Source organism: Talpa occidentalis, unplaced genomic scaffold (genome assembly GCF_014898055.3).
Source record: "Talpa occidentalis isolate TD23 unplaced genomic scaffold, MPIMG_talOcc4v2.1 talOcc4.14, whole genome shotgun sequence".
Taxonomy (NCBI): Eukaryota; Metazoa; Chordata; class Mammalia; order Eulipotyphla; family Talpidae; genus Talpa; species Talpa occidentalis.
In genome coordinates, this window is record NW_023601433.1 from 391,867 (window position 1) to 412,392 (window position 20,526).

The window sequence follows — 20,526 nt, forward strand, 5'->3', positions numbered from 1 at the left end:
GATCAAGTATCACAGCATAAAAGATCTCGCGGGAATCAGGTACAGACACCCCAGCTTCACGAAGTGTGCCTCGCACCAACACTGTACCGTGGTCAGCACCAGGTGGGCTGAAAAGCCACGTTCAACTTATGGCACCTTTTCCAAAAGCGCTGCTGACTCTGGGGCCAAGACCTGGCCCGAAGGGACCCACCTGCGAGCAGGACCGCGGGCTCGAGGGCAGGGCTCGAGGGCAGGGCGCCCTGCCCAGCTGCCGCGGTGTCCTTCCCGCCCACACACGCTTGGGAACAGAGCGAGAACGCCGGGGACCTGGGGAAGCTTCTGTAGGGGTGGGGGTGCCTGCTTCCCGAACATGGCAGCAAGTGACTCAGGGCAGGAACGTGAAACCTCCCGTCGCCTCTGCAGGGGCAGCGTGCGCGCCAGCGCCGATCACGCTGTCGGAGAGACCGGAGAGCTGCTACACAGGATGCCTTTTTCTAAAATTCAACCGCACTCCCTTCCTCCCAGGGCCTTCCTCCTCCTTTTGGGCACCACGGTTTCCAGGCTCCACCTCTAAGGCGATACTGAAGGAAACATCAGCTTTTCTTCTAAGAAAACAAACGAAGGGCGGCAGCCGTGAGTGACCTCCGGAGCCGTTTGGGGTTCGTCTCCTCCCCTGGCGCGGGCGGGACCCCACGTCCCTGGCCCCTCAGGTGCGGGCGCAGTGCGTGCAGGGGGTGGTGCTCTACCGGCGGCACCAGTTCCTGGGCCCCACCGGCGCAAGCTCCCCAGTGGCCACGCACCCCGCCTGGCACAAGTGAACCGCACTGGCTGCTACACACCAGTACACCCTGGGGTGGCAGATTCCCCGGCCCAGCTGGACCCACAAAGGACAGGCCTGGCACAGGGCCCTCCGCACAGGCCCAACTCTGCTTTCTGTCCGAGCAGAGCAACCCGGCCTGCGCCCTGCAGGGCGGCGGCAGGAACAGAGGCCGGGAAGGCAGCGAGTCCGGCAGGGCACAGCGCGGTGATGGCGACGCTTATCTGCGGTGTGGCCAGGCCGCCGCGCCGCTAATGACCCGCACTATTGACTATGGCCTGGTAAGCGTGGGGTTTATGGAGCAGGCGGCTATCAAACAGAGCACGAAAGGTCAGCCTGCTGATCCCGTGCACTGTCATCCTAACGCTCCCAGCGGTGGTGACAAGGAAAGACTACACGACCTCGAGGGCTCCCCTCCGCGCGGGGCGGGCAATCAATGCCAGGGCGCGGGCGAAGTCCAAGGGAGGAAAGGGGGCGTGTGCGCGAGGCGGATGCTCGGCGCCACCGGGGCGATCTCGCTTTTCTTTCTTTTCCACAACGCGGTGTCAGACATGGAAGGACTCAGACGGGCGGCCAGAAGCAGCCGCACGCCGGCGAGCTCCCGCCACCAAGCGTGGGCTTCTTCTAGGCCCAAACGCTCCTCCCTCATCACCACCAACACAGAACACACGCCCGAGCACTGTCCCCGCTCCGCGAGGCCAGCGACCAGGTCACCTGCGCCAAGAGGGCGAGGGCGTGCTGGGCGTTAACGAGCTCTGCTCTCGGCCCGGTACCCGGAGGCACGCTGATAGGCACCAGGCGCTATCGTGTTTACGAGCCTCTCCTCTGAGGGCTCCGCAGGTCATTCACATTTTGAGCCTCAGCATTTTCCCATCTCAGCAGCTGACTCCACAGCAGTTTAAATTCCATACTATGAGGTTTCCTGGGCTCAGACCCACCCAAAAGCTTATGTTCCGAGTCTCCTGAGAGAGCCCGAGGCAGACGGACGTCTGTGACCTGGCCTGGGCCCAGTCCCGTCACGCGGCCACTGCATCGGGAAAGCCCATGGATCCAAACCCAGCAGCGCCACCCTAAAGACCCTGGCGGGGGGGTCCGAATGCCAGGCCGCCCACAAGGTTTCCCATGAACCATCAATTCACCGGGTTGACCCCGACCCCCAACTCAGTCACGATGTTGAGCTGTGTTTGGGGGCTTCTAAACACAGAGGAACAAGTCACGCCAAGCAAGGTCAACTCCAAATGGTGCCCTGGGGAGAGCTGAGAAGAACCAGCCCCGAGAACAGGACCTGAGCCCCGCAGCAGTGTCAGCCCTGGGCAGCCTGACAGGCCAGCTCCCGGGGCTCTTCGGTGAGAGGCAACACAGCAGATCTAGGGAGGGAGGCCAGGGCAAACGCAGGCAAGGAACCAAGTCGGGAAAATGTACACACTTACAAAAACCAAGGTACACAAGCCAGAAAGGCCAGCAGGTCACATAGTCCACAGACAGCATGACAGGCAGGGTGATGAGGACGCGCTGGAGGGTGCGAGGATTCGAGCAGAGTGAACCAGAGGCAGTGGCAGCACCACTGGAACGGGAGAGCGTGGGGAAGAAGCCACTGTCAGGACAAGCACTGAATCTGGCTCTGGATAAGAAGTAGCAAGAGGGGGGCCTCCCTGCTGGCCTAGGCGTTGAGTCTCAGCGCTGTCACCGCCATGGCCTGAGTTCGATCGCTGGCCAGCCAGGGTGCTGACCCACAGGTCATAGCAGACCTCTCCTGTCTCCCTGCTGCTCCCCTCAGCCGTGTATTTCAGTCAATCCACCTGTTCTTCTGCTCCCCACTCTGTCTCTCATGAATCCTCTTACCCCCCCCCCACCTCTGGCTTACACCCCAGTTCTTCTACGCAAAAATAAATAATTATCAAAATAAGTGGCAGGAAAGAGAAAGAAACTAGCATACAATGAGGAAGACGCGACTTCAGGCAACTGGAAATACAGGAACAGGCCTCCGGCCATACACCAGGACTGGAAAAGACAGCGGAGAACTACCTGGATGGACAACGGGTGAGATCTGCAGGAAGATGAGCGAGGAGGTGACATCATTTACTGACAAAGGCAGGAAGAGAAACGGAGGAACACCAGAGGGTTCTACGCGACAGGAAGGAGTAGGGAAGGACGAGAAGGCGGCCTGCCGCAGGCCAGCGATGGCACCCGGTCCATGGAAAGTGAGAGCAGGCGCAGCTGGCCAGGGGGTTAGGAAGTGACCAGCACATTTGGGGGAAGAGTGAAGACAGGGCTCCGGAAAGGGAGCGGGGGAGCAAAACTGCAAGGGGGCACATCACTCATTCAGCGGAGTGGTGGGCGCAGGGCTAGTGACAAGGGGGAGCAGAGCACAGGCGCCCTGCACTCTCAGGTGGGCCAGTCGGGGGCAGCCGCGGAAGGAGCAAAGACACCGCAGGGACAGCCTGAGAAGCGAGATCGCGGTGAACGTCGGGGGAGATGAGAAGAGGACTGAGCAAACATTTTCCTCTGACAGGAGGAAGGGAGAGAGAGAACGTGAGCAGAGCCGCGGTGACTGAAAGAGGCTGTTAGCAAAGGTAATTCAGGAGCGGAACAAGAACCCTAACTTAGAATAAACAAGCCGCCAGGGCCGCGGGAGGCCACTTCTAGCCCCACCAGGGACCTGCTCTTAGCCACCCCGCAGCAGCGCCCCTACAGTCCGACGCCAAGCCCCGGGCGGAGGCGGAGTTCCTCACTCACGGTGGAGCAGGCTGTGCAGGGAAGGAGGGTGGAGTTCAAGGTGAGGGTGCAGCTGTCTATGACAGACCTTTGTGATCTGGGGGAGACCATCTGCTCCTCTCAATGGAAGACACACCTGCCAGGAGCAGCGCTCCGGAGGCAGAGAGCCTGGAACACCGGCTGGGAGACGCTTGCAGACCCTCGAAGGCTGAGCAGAGCAAAGGTCTGACTTCTTACATCACTACTTTTCAAAAGCCTCAGCAGAAACAGGTATAAACTGCTGATGTCACGTAAACAGCTAAAAATAGACCGCTTTATAAAGTGTAAATGAAATGTGCAGCAGTTGCCAAATAGTTTAGGGCACTGAGCTGAAGATAAGATAGGGACAAATGACATTTTTATGGTCTTTCCTTTTCAAGCCAAGTCCAACAGAATCGCTGGGACCGGGATCACGTCGCTGCTTTAGCAGCTGTCCTCACGTCAGCTCCAGAGATGGAGAAAGGTTTGATACTTTTAAAAATCCTTCACCTAGAGAAGAAGAGACGCCTCAGCCCGATGACGAATATTTATCAAACTCCTTCAGCAAACACTGTGTGGTGATGGTGGGAGGGCAGCTCCCTGTGCCACTGTCACCGCCTCTCAGCATTCCCTGGAGTGACCAGTCAGCAGGAAAAGCAGCAAAGAGACATGAAAAAGGCAAAGGTTTTTTTTTTTGGAAATAAATGGGCAAACATTCACAGAAAAAGGCCCGGCATAAAAGCGCAACACAACCTCTGGATTCAAGCATCAACATACAGAAATAAAATGATTCCTACAGAGCAAATATGAATGTACACCATATAAATACTGAACATAAAACGTGTAAAAACCTCGACGGGGAAATTTATAAAAGTCCACGACACAAGCTCCAAGAGGACGCGAGGAGGAGCACTTCACAGGCGGACGGGGCTCGGAGGACAAAGGTGCGCGTTCTCCTCAGCTGCTCTGCACGCACCGATCCCCAACCAAAATCCGAACAGGGTTGGGGTACGTGTCATTCACAGGCTCAGTTGTGCACTCAAGTGCAAAGGACCCAAAGTCCCCTCCCCACAGGACGCTGCCTGCGGCTGCCCCTCCAGGCACTCCCTCCGCGGGCCCAGAGTCTCCAGGCGCTAGGCAGCTGGCCCCCCAGACAGGTAATGAACAGCCGGCCCCAGCACACAGCGCCTGGAGTGCAGCTGCTCTCTCCTCTCTGGGAAAGTCACTCCCAGGAACCACCAGGAGGGCGGGGAAGTAGCTCAAGCAGTGGCGGGTCCCTCTTCTGGGCGCAACAGGGGAGGATGGGAGCCTGGGCCTTCTCTTCCCTGGCCTGGAGGCGCCACCTTCCCCTGGTGAAACTTAGCCCCTAAGCCGTGTGAGTTCACCTCTGGCCAGGTAAGCAAGGGCTGCAGCCACAAGGTGTCCTCTGCACACAGGTGGTAACCCAGAGGTCACGCCTTGATGTCACAATTTGAAAAACTGTTTTAAAGGTTTTAAAGTAGTAACAAGACCTGCAGAAGAGAGTCCTCCCTTCCCCCATCCTCCAACCTCTCATCTTAGCCTTTCCCACCTGCATGAAAGGGAAGGTGACTGAGCCACGGCTCTCCTGGCAGAAGTGACAACACGGGGCTCCCTGGTGGTGCAGGGGTTAACGTCTCAGCGCTATCAAGCTATCGCACACGGTGCCTTGGCCCAGAAGTGCCCCGAGAAGCCTGGCAGAGTGAACTGAGGCTGAAGATCCCACTGGACACGGCCAAGTCCTCTCGATGGCAGTGCCAGCAATCACACATCTAAAAACACCATCATCCTGGTGGTGAAAACAGGTTCATAAAAGATCATCGCTTAGCAGTGAGCAGTCATCTACAAATCGTGAGCTCCCTCCAAAGGGCCGTGGGTCTTGGTGACAATTACAGGCGCAAACTTGAGATGCGCAGCTCCCCATTGAACACTCTGGGTACAGCTCATGCCCCACTGCACAGCTTCAACACGGCAGCTTCCACGCCCCGCGCCACCTCCTGTTTGCTGTGGCACGTGAGCACACAAGTGGTGCCAGTGATGCCAGCCACACAGCACACTTCAATCCTGCCTGAGTTGGCTTCCTGCCGCCATCACCTGACCTGACCCCAGACTGTCACTGCTGCTGAGCTACTGTCACTCTGAGCCGTCAGCTCCAACTAGCCAAAGCAAGCCCCCGTGCCAGGATTGTGCCAGAGCTTCACTGTCACGGGACGATGCACAAAAAACTCTCCTTCCCGGGGCCTCCCTGGTGGCTCAGGGTTTAAGTGTCAGCATTATGACGCTATCCGCAGCCACTACAGCATGAGTTCGATCCCCGGCCAGGGAGCTACCCACATGGCGCAGCAGACCTCTCCTGTCTCCCTGCTGCTCCCCTCAGCAGTGGATTTCAGTAGATCCGCCTGTTCTGCTCCCAGTAGATCCACTCTGTCTCTGGTGAATCCTCTCACCCCCACTTCTGGCCTACACCCCAGCTCCTGTATGCATAAACAAATAAATCTTTTTTAAAATAACCTCCCCTTCCCATCCACATAAAACTACGTCTTGGACCTTCGCCTGGGGGCCCGTCATTCTCCTGACATGGGTCCCTGCAGCAGGAGGGCTCTCTGTGCGAAGAGGAACCACGTATATGCCCTGGGGTCTTGTGTTAAAACATCTGGTAACAGGGCTTAGCAAAACACCCCCAAAACTATTACTGAGGTTACTAAATAAAACAGGCCTCTAGGGAAAAAACTTCCCTACCCGAGTAAAAAGAAAACATGGAAGAGTAGAGGTGGGTAGAGAGGGCGAAGGCGCTTGGTTTTCCAGTACCCCCGGCTGTGAGAGACGGTACCTTGTCCATGTGGAAGATCAAGTCCAACTCACAAACATTTTCGAAACACTTATCCAGGGTCTCCACAAAAACCTAGGGAACAAGGAGAAACAGGAACATGTTCACATCATCCTCAACAGCAAATCTGAAAAGAAAGGGAGCAGTCATGGTCGGAGCCACCTCACCGAACCTCTCCTAAAAGCCCAGCTGCCAGCATCAGCCAGGACAGCAAGATGCTGCTTCACGGTCACCACAGCGCCAGCGGTACGGCGGCCTTCTATTATCCTTTCTAAGACGCAACTGTCCGTAAAAGAGTAACTGAAATGGCACCTATTTACAGTACCACATCCTTTCCCTTGCTTGCACGGATACATGTACAAAAAGTTTTCACTACTAGTGTGAACCTAGTTTTGTCCTGATTCCAATTCACATGAACTTCAAAACACCTTCCCACACAACAATTTAATTTAAAAGCTGATGATTTAAACTTTTCAACCTAACATTTAAACAGAAAAATGTGTAAATGACAGTGGTATAGCTTAGCGGACCCTCAGGACTGACGTGTCCTGGAACGGCCACCCCGACACGGAACTGGCAAGTCACCAGGTCCCCAGCCGCACCCCTCATGCCCAAGGTAACGCCCATCCCAACCCCTTTCACCAGTTTTGTCTGTGAATTTTTTTTTTTTAAGATTTATTTATTTATACAAGCACTGGGTACAGTCAGAAGCGCGGGAGGGTGAGAGGATTCACCAGAGCCAGAGCGGGGAGCAGAGCAGGCAGAAGGACAGAGGTACACTGCTGAGGGGAGCAGCGGGCAGCAGGAGGGGTCTGCGCGCCATGGGGGACCCTCACCCGGCAGGAGGCCGGGGATCAAACTGGCGCTGCAGAGGCGGCGGGCAGCTTCGCAACCCAGCACTCAACCGCTGCGCCACCAGGCAGGCCCGTTTTGACTGTGAATTTACAACGATGAAGCCATACAGCAACAGATACTGGTCTGGCTTCTTGCACCCATGTTTGTGAATTCCTCTACTTGCTGAATGTCCTAAGCCTGTTTCTATTCACCGCTGCATATTATTTCACTCTAAAATCTACCTTTTCTACAGATGGGTCACCTGCAAACGATTTGCATTTGGAAACTATCTGACATTATTCAAGGCTGTTATGTACCGATGCTCACTGACCCAACACTTCCACTGCTGGGCCTGCAGCTGGGAGAGGGGCACAGATGCGCACAAAACCACACACACCACCTCAGATCCGCACCACTCACATCATTCTCACAGGGAATGACTATGTCACCTAAAGCCCTGCGTCGGGCACTGAGTAAGTCCTTTCTGACAAGCCAACGCAGGTTGGGGGAGAGGTTTACCAAGTAATTTTGTTGAGAATTTCCTCCCTTCCCCATGCCCAAACCTCACGGAGTTGTTTACGCTTGGATGCCAGGCCACCTAATTTTCTCGACTTTTCTCCCCACGTTCCACCTGTGCCCTTGCCTTGATCTTCCTAGACTGCAGTCACGGTGGGGCTCTCCCGTGGCCCCATTTTTCTCTGGGGATTTTTATTTGCGCTATCATTTTGTATGGCTTCTTGTCTGCATAGGAAGCCTTGCGTGTGTCTCCTGATTTCCCTGTGGTTAAGGGTAGGGTCTGTTTGCTTGTTTTCCTTTCTCTGTAGTCTCATTTCCTCTAAGTTGCTTTTCACTGTTCATTTTAGTCTCTATCATTCATGTTAGATTTTCTTGACTTCTGATCCCCTTTGGTTTGTTTATTCAGAAGAAAAGGCTGACTGAAAGCTCTGTAATCCTGGATATTTGGGGGATCCTCCACCCCCCTAGCTTATTTCCTTCCCCTTAAACTGGTCAGATTTCCCAAAGAAATTTTTAATACCCTGCCTGAACACCAGCAGCCAGGCAGTGGGGGCGAGCAGCAGGACGCAGCTGGAAAGCCCCGGCGGGTGCACCTTAGCCCACACCACCGCCCAAGCCTGCCAGCCCCGTGCGCTTTCCGGAGAGTAAATCTCTCCAGTCATGTGGGGGAAATTGGAAACGGGGGCCGCACTTAGGGACTTAGCACTAACTGGCTCTCAGACAGCGTTCTCGGTGTGCCCGCCTAGGGGGCCGCGCCGTGGCCTGGAGTGGGCGGGCCGCCAGCTCCCCCCACTGTGGGCCGGGAAGTGGCTTCTCTGGCCTTGCCAAGACAATTACCAGGCACTCTCATTCTCTCCTGCCTTCAAGAATTTCCTCATACCGCCTCCTCTCCTGTTCCTTTTTCTTGTGTGTTTATGTTCTTTTAAAACTCATGTTCTGCAGTTTTAAAAGAAGTGTGGAAATTCCCAGGAAAATGTGTTTTAAATGGAAATGTACAATGTCCAAAGTTCCTATAGAAAATAAAATGTGAACGAATACTCTGCTAAGAACCTTCGGGAAAACAATGTTAGTAAGGAAGGACTTGTCTCTGGTAGGTGTCAAAATTCATGATAAAGCTTTGGCGATTAAAACAGTGTAGTTCTAAGACAGGAGTGAAAATATGGACCAGTGTGTGTGTGTGGGGGGGGGGGGCGGGGGATGTAAAACACCGAAACGCACACGTGCTGAGGAGAAAATATGATTTCCCCTAGACTTGGTCATACAATTTTCTTTTTTTTCTTTTAAAGATTTATTTATTCATGCATACAAGAACTGGGGTACAGACCAGAGATGTGGGAGGGTGAGAGGATTCACCAGAGACACAGCGGGGAGCAGAACAGGCAGACTGAGGAAATACACTGCTGAGGGGAGCAGCGGGTGAGACCGGAGAGGTCTGCCGCACCATGTGGGGATCTCCCTGGCCAGCAGAGATGGAACCCATGCTGCAGAGGCTGCGGCCAGCTTCACAGCGCTGCGGCTCAACCGCCTGCGCCACCAGGGGAGGCCCGGTCACATAATTTTCAATACCCTTAAAGGCATGAACCAGATTTGGAAATTACAAAAAGGGGAAAAAATCACATAAAGTCAACTATAAATGAAGACAAAGACAGATGAAAATATATCAATACCTATGTCTTAAATAAAGTAAAGCTTTTCATAAAAATCAAAGGTAGGCTTTTACCTTATGCTGAACAATGCTGGCTCTAGAATTCTCTGCAATCCTGAACAAAAATGCAGTCCCTAAAAATTGTTTTCCGCTTACTATGAATGTTAGTATGCCCAAATTCGACCATGTTGAAAACTGCCACTGTCTCACTTCTGCAGCTGAGTTTCAGCCACACTGTGGTGACAGTCACCTTGAGAAACCAGGGACACCACAACTTTGGGTTCTGATGTTCAAGAAAAGTAGAGTAAAGAGCTGTTGTGTACAATACTTTTAGATGCTCTGGAAGACCCCAAATCCTATCCCTTATGGCCGTCTGTGAAAAAGTCACAGCCTATCACGGAGCGGCCTCACACCCCGAGTCTGCACCCCAGAATCAACTTTCTAAGCCTCCACGGTTAAGTGACGCCCAGTGCTCTCCCTGCCAGAAGGTCTGGGGTGGGGCCCTTTATCAGGCACAGGGCCTCCCATGCCAAGAAAATACCATTTCTGATGAAGGTGGTATTTTAAATTGATGGGGAGAAGAGCTAGTTGATAAGCTGAGTTGGGACAAATGGCTCTCCTTTGGGGAAAAAAATGAAAGTAGTGAAAGTAGTTACTATTTCAATACAAATATAAAAACACCTTAGAGATATTACTGAGCTAAAAACCAAAAACAAACTGAAAAGACAACGGCAGATCCCCTTTGTGCATCTGGGTCTTTAGTGGGTCTGTGGGAAGCTCGGGGCGGGGGGGCAGGGGGAGGCCCTGTCCCCGAAGACAGGGCACACTGAGAAGAGACCGTATTTCTCCGAAGCTACCCTCACTGGGAGACGACCCTCACTGGGAGGCTGAGAGGCATTCAGATGGCTGTTAGCTGCCCTGGCGCCGTAACAAAACCCCACGGCTATGGGCTCACACAACACAAATCTATTTTCCCAGTTCTGCAGGCCAGACATCCCAGCCCAGGTCTGGCAGGAGAGGTTCTGGGAAGGATGCTCTTCCTAGCTCGCAGAGGACCTTGAAGAGCCTTTCTTTAGTCTGTGTGGGTGGAGAGCGTGCTCTGATGCCTCTTCCTCTTCTAAGAAGAACACCAGTTGTGTGGGATCTGGGCCTGACCTTATAATCCCCCGGAATCTAATCACTCCTTAAAGGCCCCATCTCCAAATACAGTCACAAGCAAGTGAGAGCTTCAACATATGGATGTCGGGGGACATGCTCTCACGCATGGCAGGTGGGGTTCTCAAGTAGGCTGCTGACTCAGAATAAGACGGACCAGCTCAAGAAATGACGCACACAGACAGAGATCAAAAAGGAGTAATCAGGAGGTATCTGTTTCTCCCTGGGTCTCAAAATGTCATTTTTCTAGATAATGATCAAGAGGAAGAAAAGTCAGAAAATGCAAGAAGGGAACACGGGAGTCAAAGCAGAAGCAGAGCGGCCAGCCAGCCACTAAGTAAATGGATGCAAATTCTCGAAGAAACACAAATCTGAGGAACATGATGACAAAGAACATTCTTCTGATAAAGGAAGGGAGCAACCAAGTTCCTCTGAAACAGTGAGCAGACACAGGCAAAGAACATCATCAAGATGCAGAAGTCACTCAAGATCGAAGCCGCCGCAGGAGGGAGGGAGACGCCCGGTTCTGGGGAGCAGAGCGGAGCAGGGAGCAGCTGTCGTCCCCACGCAGGATCAGCCCACACAGGGCAGAGCAGAGGTCAAGCCAGAGAGACGGGAAAGGGGAAAGCAAGACCTAGCAAATGTGGAATTTCTAGTCCACCCTCTTCGGAGGCCGGACACAGCAATGGCTCCTTAGGAAGCTCGAGCTAGGAGATCAGAAGAGGCAGAAAAATGACAAGAACAGACAGATGTGAAAATAAAAATGAGAAACAAGTGCAGCTACTGGAGATGCTGTGGTCAGGGCTGCTGTCCTGTTGGCATCTAGAAAAGTAACTTTTCCTCACAGAGCTGTGGCGACTCAAGGGCAGCGCCGAAAGCCGACACCTTGGCAGAGACCAGAGTTGCCAAGCCTCACCCTTGAGCGCCAGCAGCTGTGAAGGCGCGGGCATGTGCTGACCAAGCGGCAGAAAGGAAAACGCTCTGAAAAGCAAGGAGGGGGCCACATCTGGCCTGCTCACCTACGGGATGAGAGGAGGTGTGAAAACTAGAAGCAAATGTCAAATTTAGGAAATGAATGGGTACTGAGACTTACGTTATGTCAATTATATCTTAAGGAAGCTGGGGGAAAGGGAAAAATACGATTTTTGACAAATACCCCATCAGTGATACTGACATTAGTGCTGTCATCAGGTTAAACCACTTAATTCCATTAAACTAGACGATATTTTTTAGTTCATGAATCTCTTTCAAATACATAAAAGCTGCAGGTAGGATACAATTTCATCCATGGATTTTGTGTGTCCACTCTCTTGTGTACTTTTGTACTTAACTTTTTGCCGTTATTTTCATCTCTTAAAACATGAAAGAAACATTACAAGGTACAATTTAGATTATCTGGCCACTCCTAGGTATTTACCCAAAGGACACAGAAACATCAATTCCAAAGGGCACCTGCACGCCTATGTTTATAGCAGCACTGTTTACAACAGCTAAGCTTTGGAAACAGCCCAAATGCCCAAAAATAGATGACTGGATCAAGAAGATGGGGTCCATATACACCATGGAATATTACTCAGCATTCAAAAAAGATAAACACATGCCGTTTGCAGCAACATGGATGGCGCTGGAAGGGATCATGCTCAGCGAAATAAGCCAGAAAGAAAAAGAAAAATACCGGATGGTCTCACTCATAGCAGGAATCTAAAAAACCTAAATAAGAGACCGGGAAAAAGACTAATCAATGCAAAGTAATAATCAAAATCAACAAGCAACTATAAACCGGAGACACACTATGGGGCGGGGGGGTGGGGGGGATTAGGGAAGGGCGGTGAGAGGAAGAACTAGCATCAAAATAAGGGGGGGTGCAATTGTATGGGGAATATAACCACAATGAAAATGCATACACTGTACAAAGATGAAAAATGATGTAAGAATTACATAAAATAAAATATTAAAAAAATTAAAAAAAAAATAGATTATCTGGCCATTTGCTACGTAATCTAACACGAATAAGCTGGATGGTAATGGTAATAAAAATGGTTTTCTCAATAGAAAAAAAAAGAAAAAATGGCCATACTAAAGAACACTTTTATACCCTGTTAAAATGAAAGAGAATTTGCTTTCATGATGGCCGCTGGTCTCTCCCCAAGATAACACAGCTCTGGCTCTTGGTTTAAAAAGAAAATGGAAAAAAAAATAAATAAAAAAAAAAAATAAAAAGAAAATGGGCTGCTTCTAGAGAAATTAACTGCATGAACAGGGGAGCAGAGGAAAGACGCTTTCAGTGTATATGTGCAGTATGCCTTTTGAATTTTCAACCGCATACATTATCTCTTCAACTACAAATATCGTATACCAAAAAAATACACTAAATAAAGGAATAAAAATGCTTCCTATTCCAATTTAAGAGCGTTTCAAGACCATAATTTGGGTAATCATTTCTCTTGGCATCAACTGATGCAATTATACTAGCTTCCACTACTTTTCTTACTGCTGTAATAGACTAAAATTTTTTCCTTGTTAAACCCATCCTTCGGATAAAGACTATTTGGAGACAATGAATAATTCTTCTAGTATGCAGTATTCCTGAGAGAATTTCAGCGCAAGCAGAGAACATCTGGTATTCTTGTCATCAACACACAACACACACAGACACACACACACACAGAAGGGCCAAAACACAAAACTAAAGTCCCAAGGTCAACAAAGCCCAGTGATTTAAGGCCACAAGACCTGGATAGGGAGAGCAGGAACAGAGCCAGGTCTTGTGAGCCTTACTTAGTTCAACTGGTTTTCTTTAGCAAGCCTGCAGCAATACTAAAATGCAACATTTGAGTACCATTTTCTTTTTAGAAAAGCTCTTGGATAGGGCCTCCCCTGGTGGCGCAGGCGGTTGAGCGCCGCGCTATGAAGCTGTCCACAGCCTCTGCAGCACCGGTTCAATCCCAGCCGGCCAGTTCAATCCCAGCCAGCTGGCGAGGGTCCCACATGGCGCTGCAGACCTCTCCTGTCGTGCCCGCTGCTCCCCTCAGTGTATTTCGTCAATCTGCCTGTTCTGTTCCCTGCTCTGTCTCCGGTGAATCCTCTCACCCTCCTGCGAATCTGGCCTGTACCCCGGATCTTGTATAAATAAATAAATAAATCTTTAAAAAAAAAAAAAGCTCTTGGATACAACCATCCTATTCCATGAAATACACGTAAGTAGCACACTTGTTTTCATTCTGAATTTATTTATTTTTGCTCTTGCCCCCCTGCCTGTTATTCTGAATCTAAAAAATTCTTACCTATCAACAAGAAGTCATTTTTTTCCTGAAATTGTACATTTTATTCTAACATATTAAATACCTTTTTGTTGACATAATTTGGGTAACTTTTTTTTTTTGTAGTCAGCTTTTTAAAATGTATTGGTAATGTAACTACATCATCCCTAGAAATGTTTCCTTGTTTTCTTTTACCTATCAGGCCAACTGTTTATTGATTTTATTGTCTTGTCAAAGATCCAACCGCTCAGTTTCCATTATTTTCACCTTTTACTTATCAATCTTCCTATATTTCAATATTCTCATTTTTTCACTATTCACTTATCTTCCGAAATCCAATGCACACTAAATATTTAACAAATGCCATTATGTTATAGTTACATCTCTGTCTTGTTAATATAGATGATTTGAAGTACATTTCTTCTAATAACTACTTCTAAATGTAAAAAAAAAAAAATATGTGAAAACCCACGGTTTGGTTCGAAAAGCCTCCAGACTAATGAACATGGGGCGATTCCGGGACAGCGAGGCATTCAGAGAGCATGGAAGCTCTGAACCTCTTCCCACACTTCCCCCCTTGGCTGTTGCTCAGTTACAGCCTCCTATAATAAGCTGACAATCCAGCACAAAAAATGTCTTGCCGAGTTCTTTGAGACACTCTAGCAAATAATGGAACCTGGGGAGGAGGTCATGGGAACCTCTGATCTACAGCCAGTCAGTCAGATCTCCAGGTAGAGGGTCAGAACAGAGTTAAATCTGTGGGACACCTGGTCACTGTCTGGGCAAAACTAGGCTAATTACTTGGTGTTGGTGGGAAAAAACATGCATGTCAGAACTGGTGTCAGTCTTCATGAAAACCGGGGGTCTCCCTGGTGGCGCAAGGGGTTAAACACCACACTATGAAGCAGTCCGCAGCCTCTGCAGCATGCGTTCGATCCCCGGCTGGCCAGGGAGCTGACCCACATGGCGCAGCAGACCTTTCCTGTCTTGCCTGCTGCTCCCCTCAGCAGTGTGTTGCAGTCAGTCTGCCTGTTCTGTTCCCCGCTCTGTCTCTGGTGACTCCTCTCACACACACACCCCTCCCTCCATCTCTGGCCTGTGTTCCAGCTCTTGTATGCATAAATACATACATCTTTTTAAAAAAAGAAAAAAAAAGCAGTGAGGGCTGGGAGAAACCAAATGAGCTGAAGCCAGTGTTTCTGCAGCTGCTCAGGCGCTTTCTCACAGCACCACCTGGTGGACAGCTGGCAACTTCTCCCCGTGTCAATACAGAGACGAATGAAAGGCTCTAGAGGTATTCTGACATGGTAGCCATCGTTAGCTGCCTACACATACCTGGATGAGGTCCAAGATCCCAAGTTCACTCTCTGATGAATCCACACAAAACACAAAGTAGAGGGTAGCATAGTGCCGGTAAATCAGCTTGTAGTCAGAGCCACCAATCAAGCTGTGGAAGACAGAATCACTTACATGCCTGCATCTTAATCAAACACATAAGAGAGGAGTGCAGTGCCCAGAATGAGAAGGGGCCCAAACAGAAGGTGGGGTGGGGGTGAAAGTCAAACAAGGGACCATTTCTGCCAGGTGACTGGCAACCAAGTGTGGCAGAAACTCTCAAGTGTTCTGCCCATCCTCTTAGAAACTACGCACCTGAAGGCGTACTAGCTGAAGGACAGCCATTCCACAGCTCCCAGGACAGGACTGGGGCTCCCTGGGCAGATCATGCTAAGATCCGCTCAAGCTGTCAGGTCCCTGCCTGACCCTTGGGTACTACTTGAAGAAGCAACAGTGATGAGGACCGCCTAAAGGGATGTATGGGGGAAACTAAAGCTGATCCTTTACCTTCCACCCTCCAAGAAGTTACAAATGTTGTCATCCCGCTTGAGAACTAGATGGAAGGTCTCTCGAACAATCTGCTGTTGAATTTCTTCTGGCTGTGGAATAAGAGAATAAGGCGAATCAGTGGGGATGTCTGAAAAACCACACCCCATTCATGAGGATGGGCAGGGAGAGGAGTGCTAGGAACGATCTGAATGTTTGGTACCAGTCTCCAGAAAAGATAAAAATGATGAAGAAAAAAAAATGGACAATTGAGGCAAAAATGGACTAGTTCCATTACAGAAACTAAGACATGGTCTATCTACCTAGCTATTTAGTCACTGACCACCCCCAGTCTAGGTTCAGCTGATATTTCTTCAGTTAACGAAGTATGAAAGGAGATCCAAAGAGCTCTACACAAGTCAAAGACTAGAAGACCTGTTCACGAAGGAGTCTGTCTTCCCCCAGCAACACCAATGCCAGGGAAATAACAAATGTCAACAGGTTTAACACCTCAAGGAGGTCAAGATATAATCAGGTTTCTGTTCTTCAAAATTGAATTTGCTCCCTTCTACACTGGCATTGCATAATTGCTCTTAGTAGTACTAGAATGTAAGTATTACTGACAGATGCTGTGTTACCAACAAATACATTACTTAGAAAGCCAAAAAAAGTTCTATTTACAGATAAGAATTCTGAACAATCCTAGAGCTACAAATATATATACACACACATATATCTATCTTTTACTACACATGCGACAGCTCAACTGTGATGGAGTCACTTAGTAGCTCACTTTGATTTCTATTTGTAACTTTGAGGCTTATCATATGCATGGGCTGGTTTTTTTTTTTTGTTTGTTTGTTTGTTTTAATATAATGGGATGGGGCCTCCCTGGTGGCACAAGGGATTAAGCAACACACTATGAAGCAATCCGCAGCTCCTGCGGCATGAGTTCCATCCCCGGCTGGCCAGGGACCTACCCACAGCAGACCTCTCCTGACTCGCCCTCTGCTCCCCTCAGCAGTGTATTTCAGTCAGTCTGCCTGTTCTGTTCCCCACTGTCTCTGGTGAATCCTCTCACGCCCCGCATCTCTGACCTGTACCCCAGCTCTTGTATGCACAAATAAATATATCTTAAAAAAAAAAAAAAACTATAATGGGAGTACCAGTCATTAAGACAACACTAATTAAAAGCTGCATACCAGTGCTTCTCACTCTTAAGCTTAAGAAAACCTTCAGATTGGGTATGCCTAAGAGAAAAAAGATTCAAGTGATGTTAATCCCTTTCTTTTGACAGCATGGAATTTTGGTTTGAAATGGTTACTTCTTGGCCTCCCCGGTGGCGCAGTGCATTGAGCGCAGCGCTGTGAAACTGTCCACAGCCTCTGTAGCATGCGTTTGATTCCTGGCCAGCCAGGGAGATCCCCACAGGGCACAGCAGACCTCTCCTGTCCCCCCGCTGCTCCCCTCAACAGTGGATCCGCCTGTTCTGGTCCCCACTCTGTCTCTGGTGAATCCTCTCACCCTCCCGCGCCTCTGGCCTGTACCCCAGCTCTTGTATGAATAAATAAAATCTTAAAAAAAAAAAAAACTGAAATGGTTAGGTTTTTTTTTTTTTTTTAAATAGAGGCATGTTTTATTTATTTATTTGTTTGTTTGTTTATACATGCACTGGGTACAGTCAGAAGCGCGGGAGGGTGAGAGAATTCACCAGAGCCAGAGCGGGGAGCAGAGCAGGCAGAAGGACCAAAGTACAATGCTGAGGGGAGCAGCGGGCGGCAGGAGAGGTCTGCGCGCCATGTGGGACCCTCCTCCGGTGGCCGGGGAGCAGCGGGCGGCAGGAGAGGTCTGCGCGCCATGTGGGACCCTCCTCCGGTGGCCGGGGAGCAGCGGGCGGCAGGAGAGGTCTGCGCGCCATGTGGGACCCTCCTCCGGGGGCCGGGGAGCAGCCGGGGATCGAACCGGCACCGCAGAGGCCGCGGGCAGCTTCGCAACCCAGCGCTCAACCGCTGCGCCACCGGGGAGGCCCAGGTTTTTTTTTTTTTAAAGATTTATTTATTTACTTATACAAGCACTGGGTACAGTCAGAAGCGCGGGAGGGTGAGAGAATTCACCAGAGCCAGAGCGGGGAGCAGAGCAGGCAGAAGGACGGAAGGACACTGCTGAGGGGAGCAGCGGGCGGCAGGAGAGGTCTGTGCGCCGTGTCGGACCCTTGCCCGGCGGCCGGGGATCGAACAGGTGCTGCAGAGGCTGCAGGCAGCTTCGCAACCCAGCGTTTAACCGCTGCGCAACTGGGAGGCCCTGAAATGGTTAGTTCTTTAGAAGAAAGACATGAGGGAAATAGGGCAAAATGTCATTGTGGAGAAATTATTTTTTAAATTTATTCTTATTTATGCATACAGGAACTGGGGTGTAGGCCAGAGGTACAGGGGATGAGAAGATTCACCAGAAAGAGTGAGGAGCAGAATAAGAATATCTACTGAAATACACTGCTGAGGGGAGCAGTGGGCGAGACAGGAGAGGCCCATCTCGCCATGCGGGTTAGCAAACTGGCCAGGGATTGAACTTGCACTGCAGTGGCTGGCAATAGCTTGAATAGTGCTGAGATTTAACCCCTTGCGGCACCAGGGAGGCCCCGGAGAGAAATTACCTTTCATAATTTTGACAACATGGCTAATCACTGGTCAGTATAAGTTCAGGCGACACACACAAATTGTGAATAGTGTTAAAACTGAATAGTGTTAAAAAAGAAATGATAGGTCCCAAATTGGAGCCATTTACGCCTGCCAAGACTAAACACCTAAACCAACTGCACTTACAACCTCCCGCAGGCATGTAGTCTTAACCAGCCAAGATGTAATTTTCTTGTCGGCACCTTCCATCCCCTTCCATGACCCCTGGTGGGTTACCTATGCTCAAAATCATCTCTTTCTGATTTTTCAAAAGATTTATTTATTTATGTATACAAGAACTGGGGTGTTGACCAGAGGTGTGAGGGGTGAGAGGATTCACCAGAGTGGGGAACAGAACAGATGGACTGACTGCTGAGGGGAGCAGTGGGGGACAGGAGAGGTCTGCTGTGCCATGTGGGTAGCTCCCTGGCCTGGGGATGGAACTCGTGCTGCAGAGGCTGCGGACAGCTTCACAGTGCTGCGACCTAACTCCTTGGGCCACTAGAGAGGCCCCCAAATCATCTCTTTTTGTATTGCATTTAGAAATCTTTCCCTTTCTGCAGCCTTTTCGAGCTCCTCCTACCTGCTGGACGGGTGCTGCTGATTGAGGAATCGTCTAATAAAGCCAATCTCAAATGCACTCAGTTCGGTTTTTATCATTTGACAAAACCTATATTGAAATGTAAAATGTAACCATGCTTTAAAAAAATCTGAAGTATGGGCCTCCCCGGTGGCGCAGGCAGTTGAGCACTGGGTTGAGAAGCTGCCCGCAGCCTCTGCAGCGCAGGTTCGATCCCCGGCTGCTCCCCGGCCACCGGAGGAGGGTCCCACCTGGCGCGCAGACCTCTCCTGCCGCCCGCGGCTCCCCTCAGCAGTGTACTTCGGTCCTTCTGCCTGCTCTGCTCCCCGCTCTGGCTCTGGGGAATCCTCTCACCCTCCCGCGCTTCTGACTGCACCCAGTGCTTGTGTAAATACATAAACAAAGCTGACGTAAAGGTTACTTTCCCCACTTCTGACAAGGGAGACAGGCCTGGAAGAGACCCCGCAGCTCTCCAAGGCGCCAGGGTCGGGGCGGCGGGGCTGAGACCCCCGCGTGGGTGTGAGGGCCGCGGCGAGGCCGGTCGGCCCAGCCCGGGGCGGCCGCGAGCCCCGGCGGAGGCGCGGGGGGCGCGGGGCGCGGGGGCGCGGGGCCGGCGGCGTTTCTGGAAACCCGGGCTCCCGTCCCCGGGGCCCGCGCGCGGCCGGCGCCGCCTCTCCCGGCGGCAAACGGGCGACCCCCGGACACGCCCCGCGGGCTCCCGCCGCCCGGGCTGAGGCGGCCGCCGCGCTCGGGGCGCTCCGCGGCCCTCGGGTGTCCCGGGGCGCCCGAGCGCGGGCCCGGGGGCGGGGCGGGGCGGGGGCGGGCGGGCGGGCGCACTCACGAAGCGCTGGTAGAAGCGGACGAGCCGCGGCTTCCCGTGGTTGTTGAACACCAGGATGGCCTGAATCATCGCGGCGGCTCCGCTCCGGCCCGCGGCGTCCCGGCCTCGGCTTCCGCCGCGCGCGGCCACTTCCGGCGGGTGCGCCGCCCACAGCGGTCCGCGGAAACCGGCGCCGGCGCCCGGGGGCCCGGCCGCCCCCGCGCCCCCCGCCCCCCGGCCCCCGCCCCCCGCGCCGCCCCGCCGCGCAGTCGCCCTCGTGGGGGCGCCCGGGCCCGCTCCTGCCCCCCGGGCTCCCGCCGGCGCCCCTCGTGCCGACGCCCCGCGGGGGGGGGCGGCCCCCGGGAGCGCGGACGCGTTTCCCCTCGAAGGGACCGCGGCCCCGGGCGGGAGGCCGCCCTCTCCGCGACGGGGCGGACCCGCGGGGCTCCCCGCCCCCGAGGCCTGCGCGGAGGCCCGGCCGCGTCCCGGGGGGCCGGGGCCGGCGCGGGGCGGGGGCGGGGGCGGCGGCGAGGCTCGGGGCCGGCGCTGGCCCGCGGGCGACCCCGGAGGCCGCGCCAGGCCTCGCGCGCGCGCCCGCGAGAAACGCTCATTTTGAAAGTCACGCGAGAGCGGGGCGGGGCGGCCGCGGGGACGCGCGCGGCGGGGCCGGGGGGCCCCCACCCCCCGCCACCCCGGGCCGCCCGGGGGTCCCGCTCCGCCCGCCGGGCCGGGGCGCCCCTCCCCCCGCAGCGCCGGCCTCTCCCCTCGGGGCGCGACGCCGCCTGGGGGCGTCACCCGCGCGGGGTTCGCGGGCCGCGGCCGCGCGAGGGCCTCAGGCGGGCCCCACGG

At 52.6% G+C, this 20,526-nt stretch overlaps 1 protein-coding gene across 1 annotated transcript in view; it reads right to left on the bottom strand.

Moving 5' to 3' along the window:
- The window catches only part of AP3S2 (adaptor related protein complex 3 subunit sigma 2), a 32,382-nt gene extending 12,553 nt beyond the window's left edge, over window positions 1-19,829 (bottom strand). The window contains exons 1-4 of the mRNA XM_037509890.2: window positions 19,699-19,829; window positions 15,627-15,718; window positions 15,120-15,231; window positions 6,378-6,449 (exon numbers count right to left, since the gene is read on the bottom strand). Coding sequence (XP_037365787.1) covers window positions 6,378-6,449; window positions 15,120-15,231; window positions 15,627-15,718; window positions 19,699-19,767 — 345 coding nt within the window. The 5' untranslated portion in view covers window positions 19,768-19,829. The remainder of the gene's footprint in view (window positions 1-6,377; window positions 6,450-15,119; window positions 15,232-15,626; window positions 15,719-19,698) is intronic.
- Window positions 19,830-20,526: the final 697 nt, after the last annotated feature.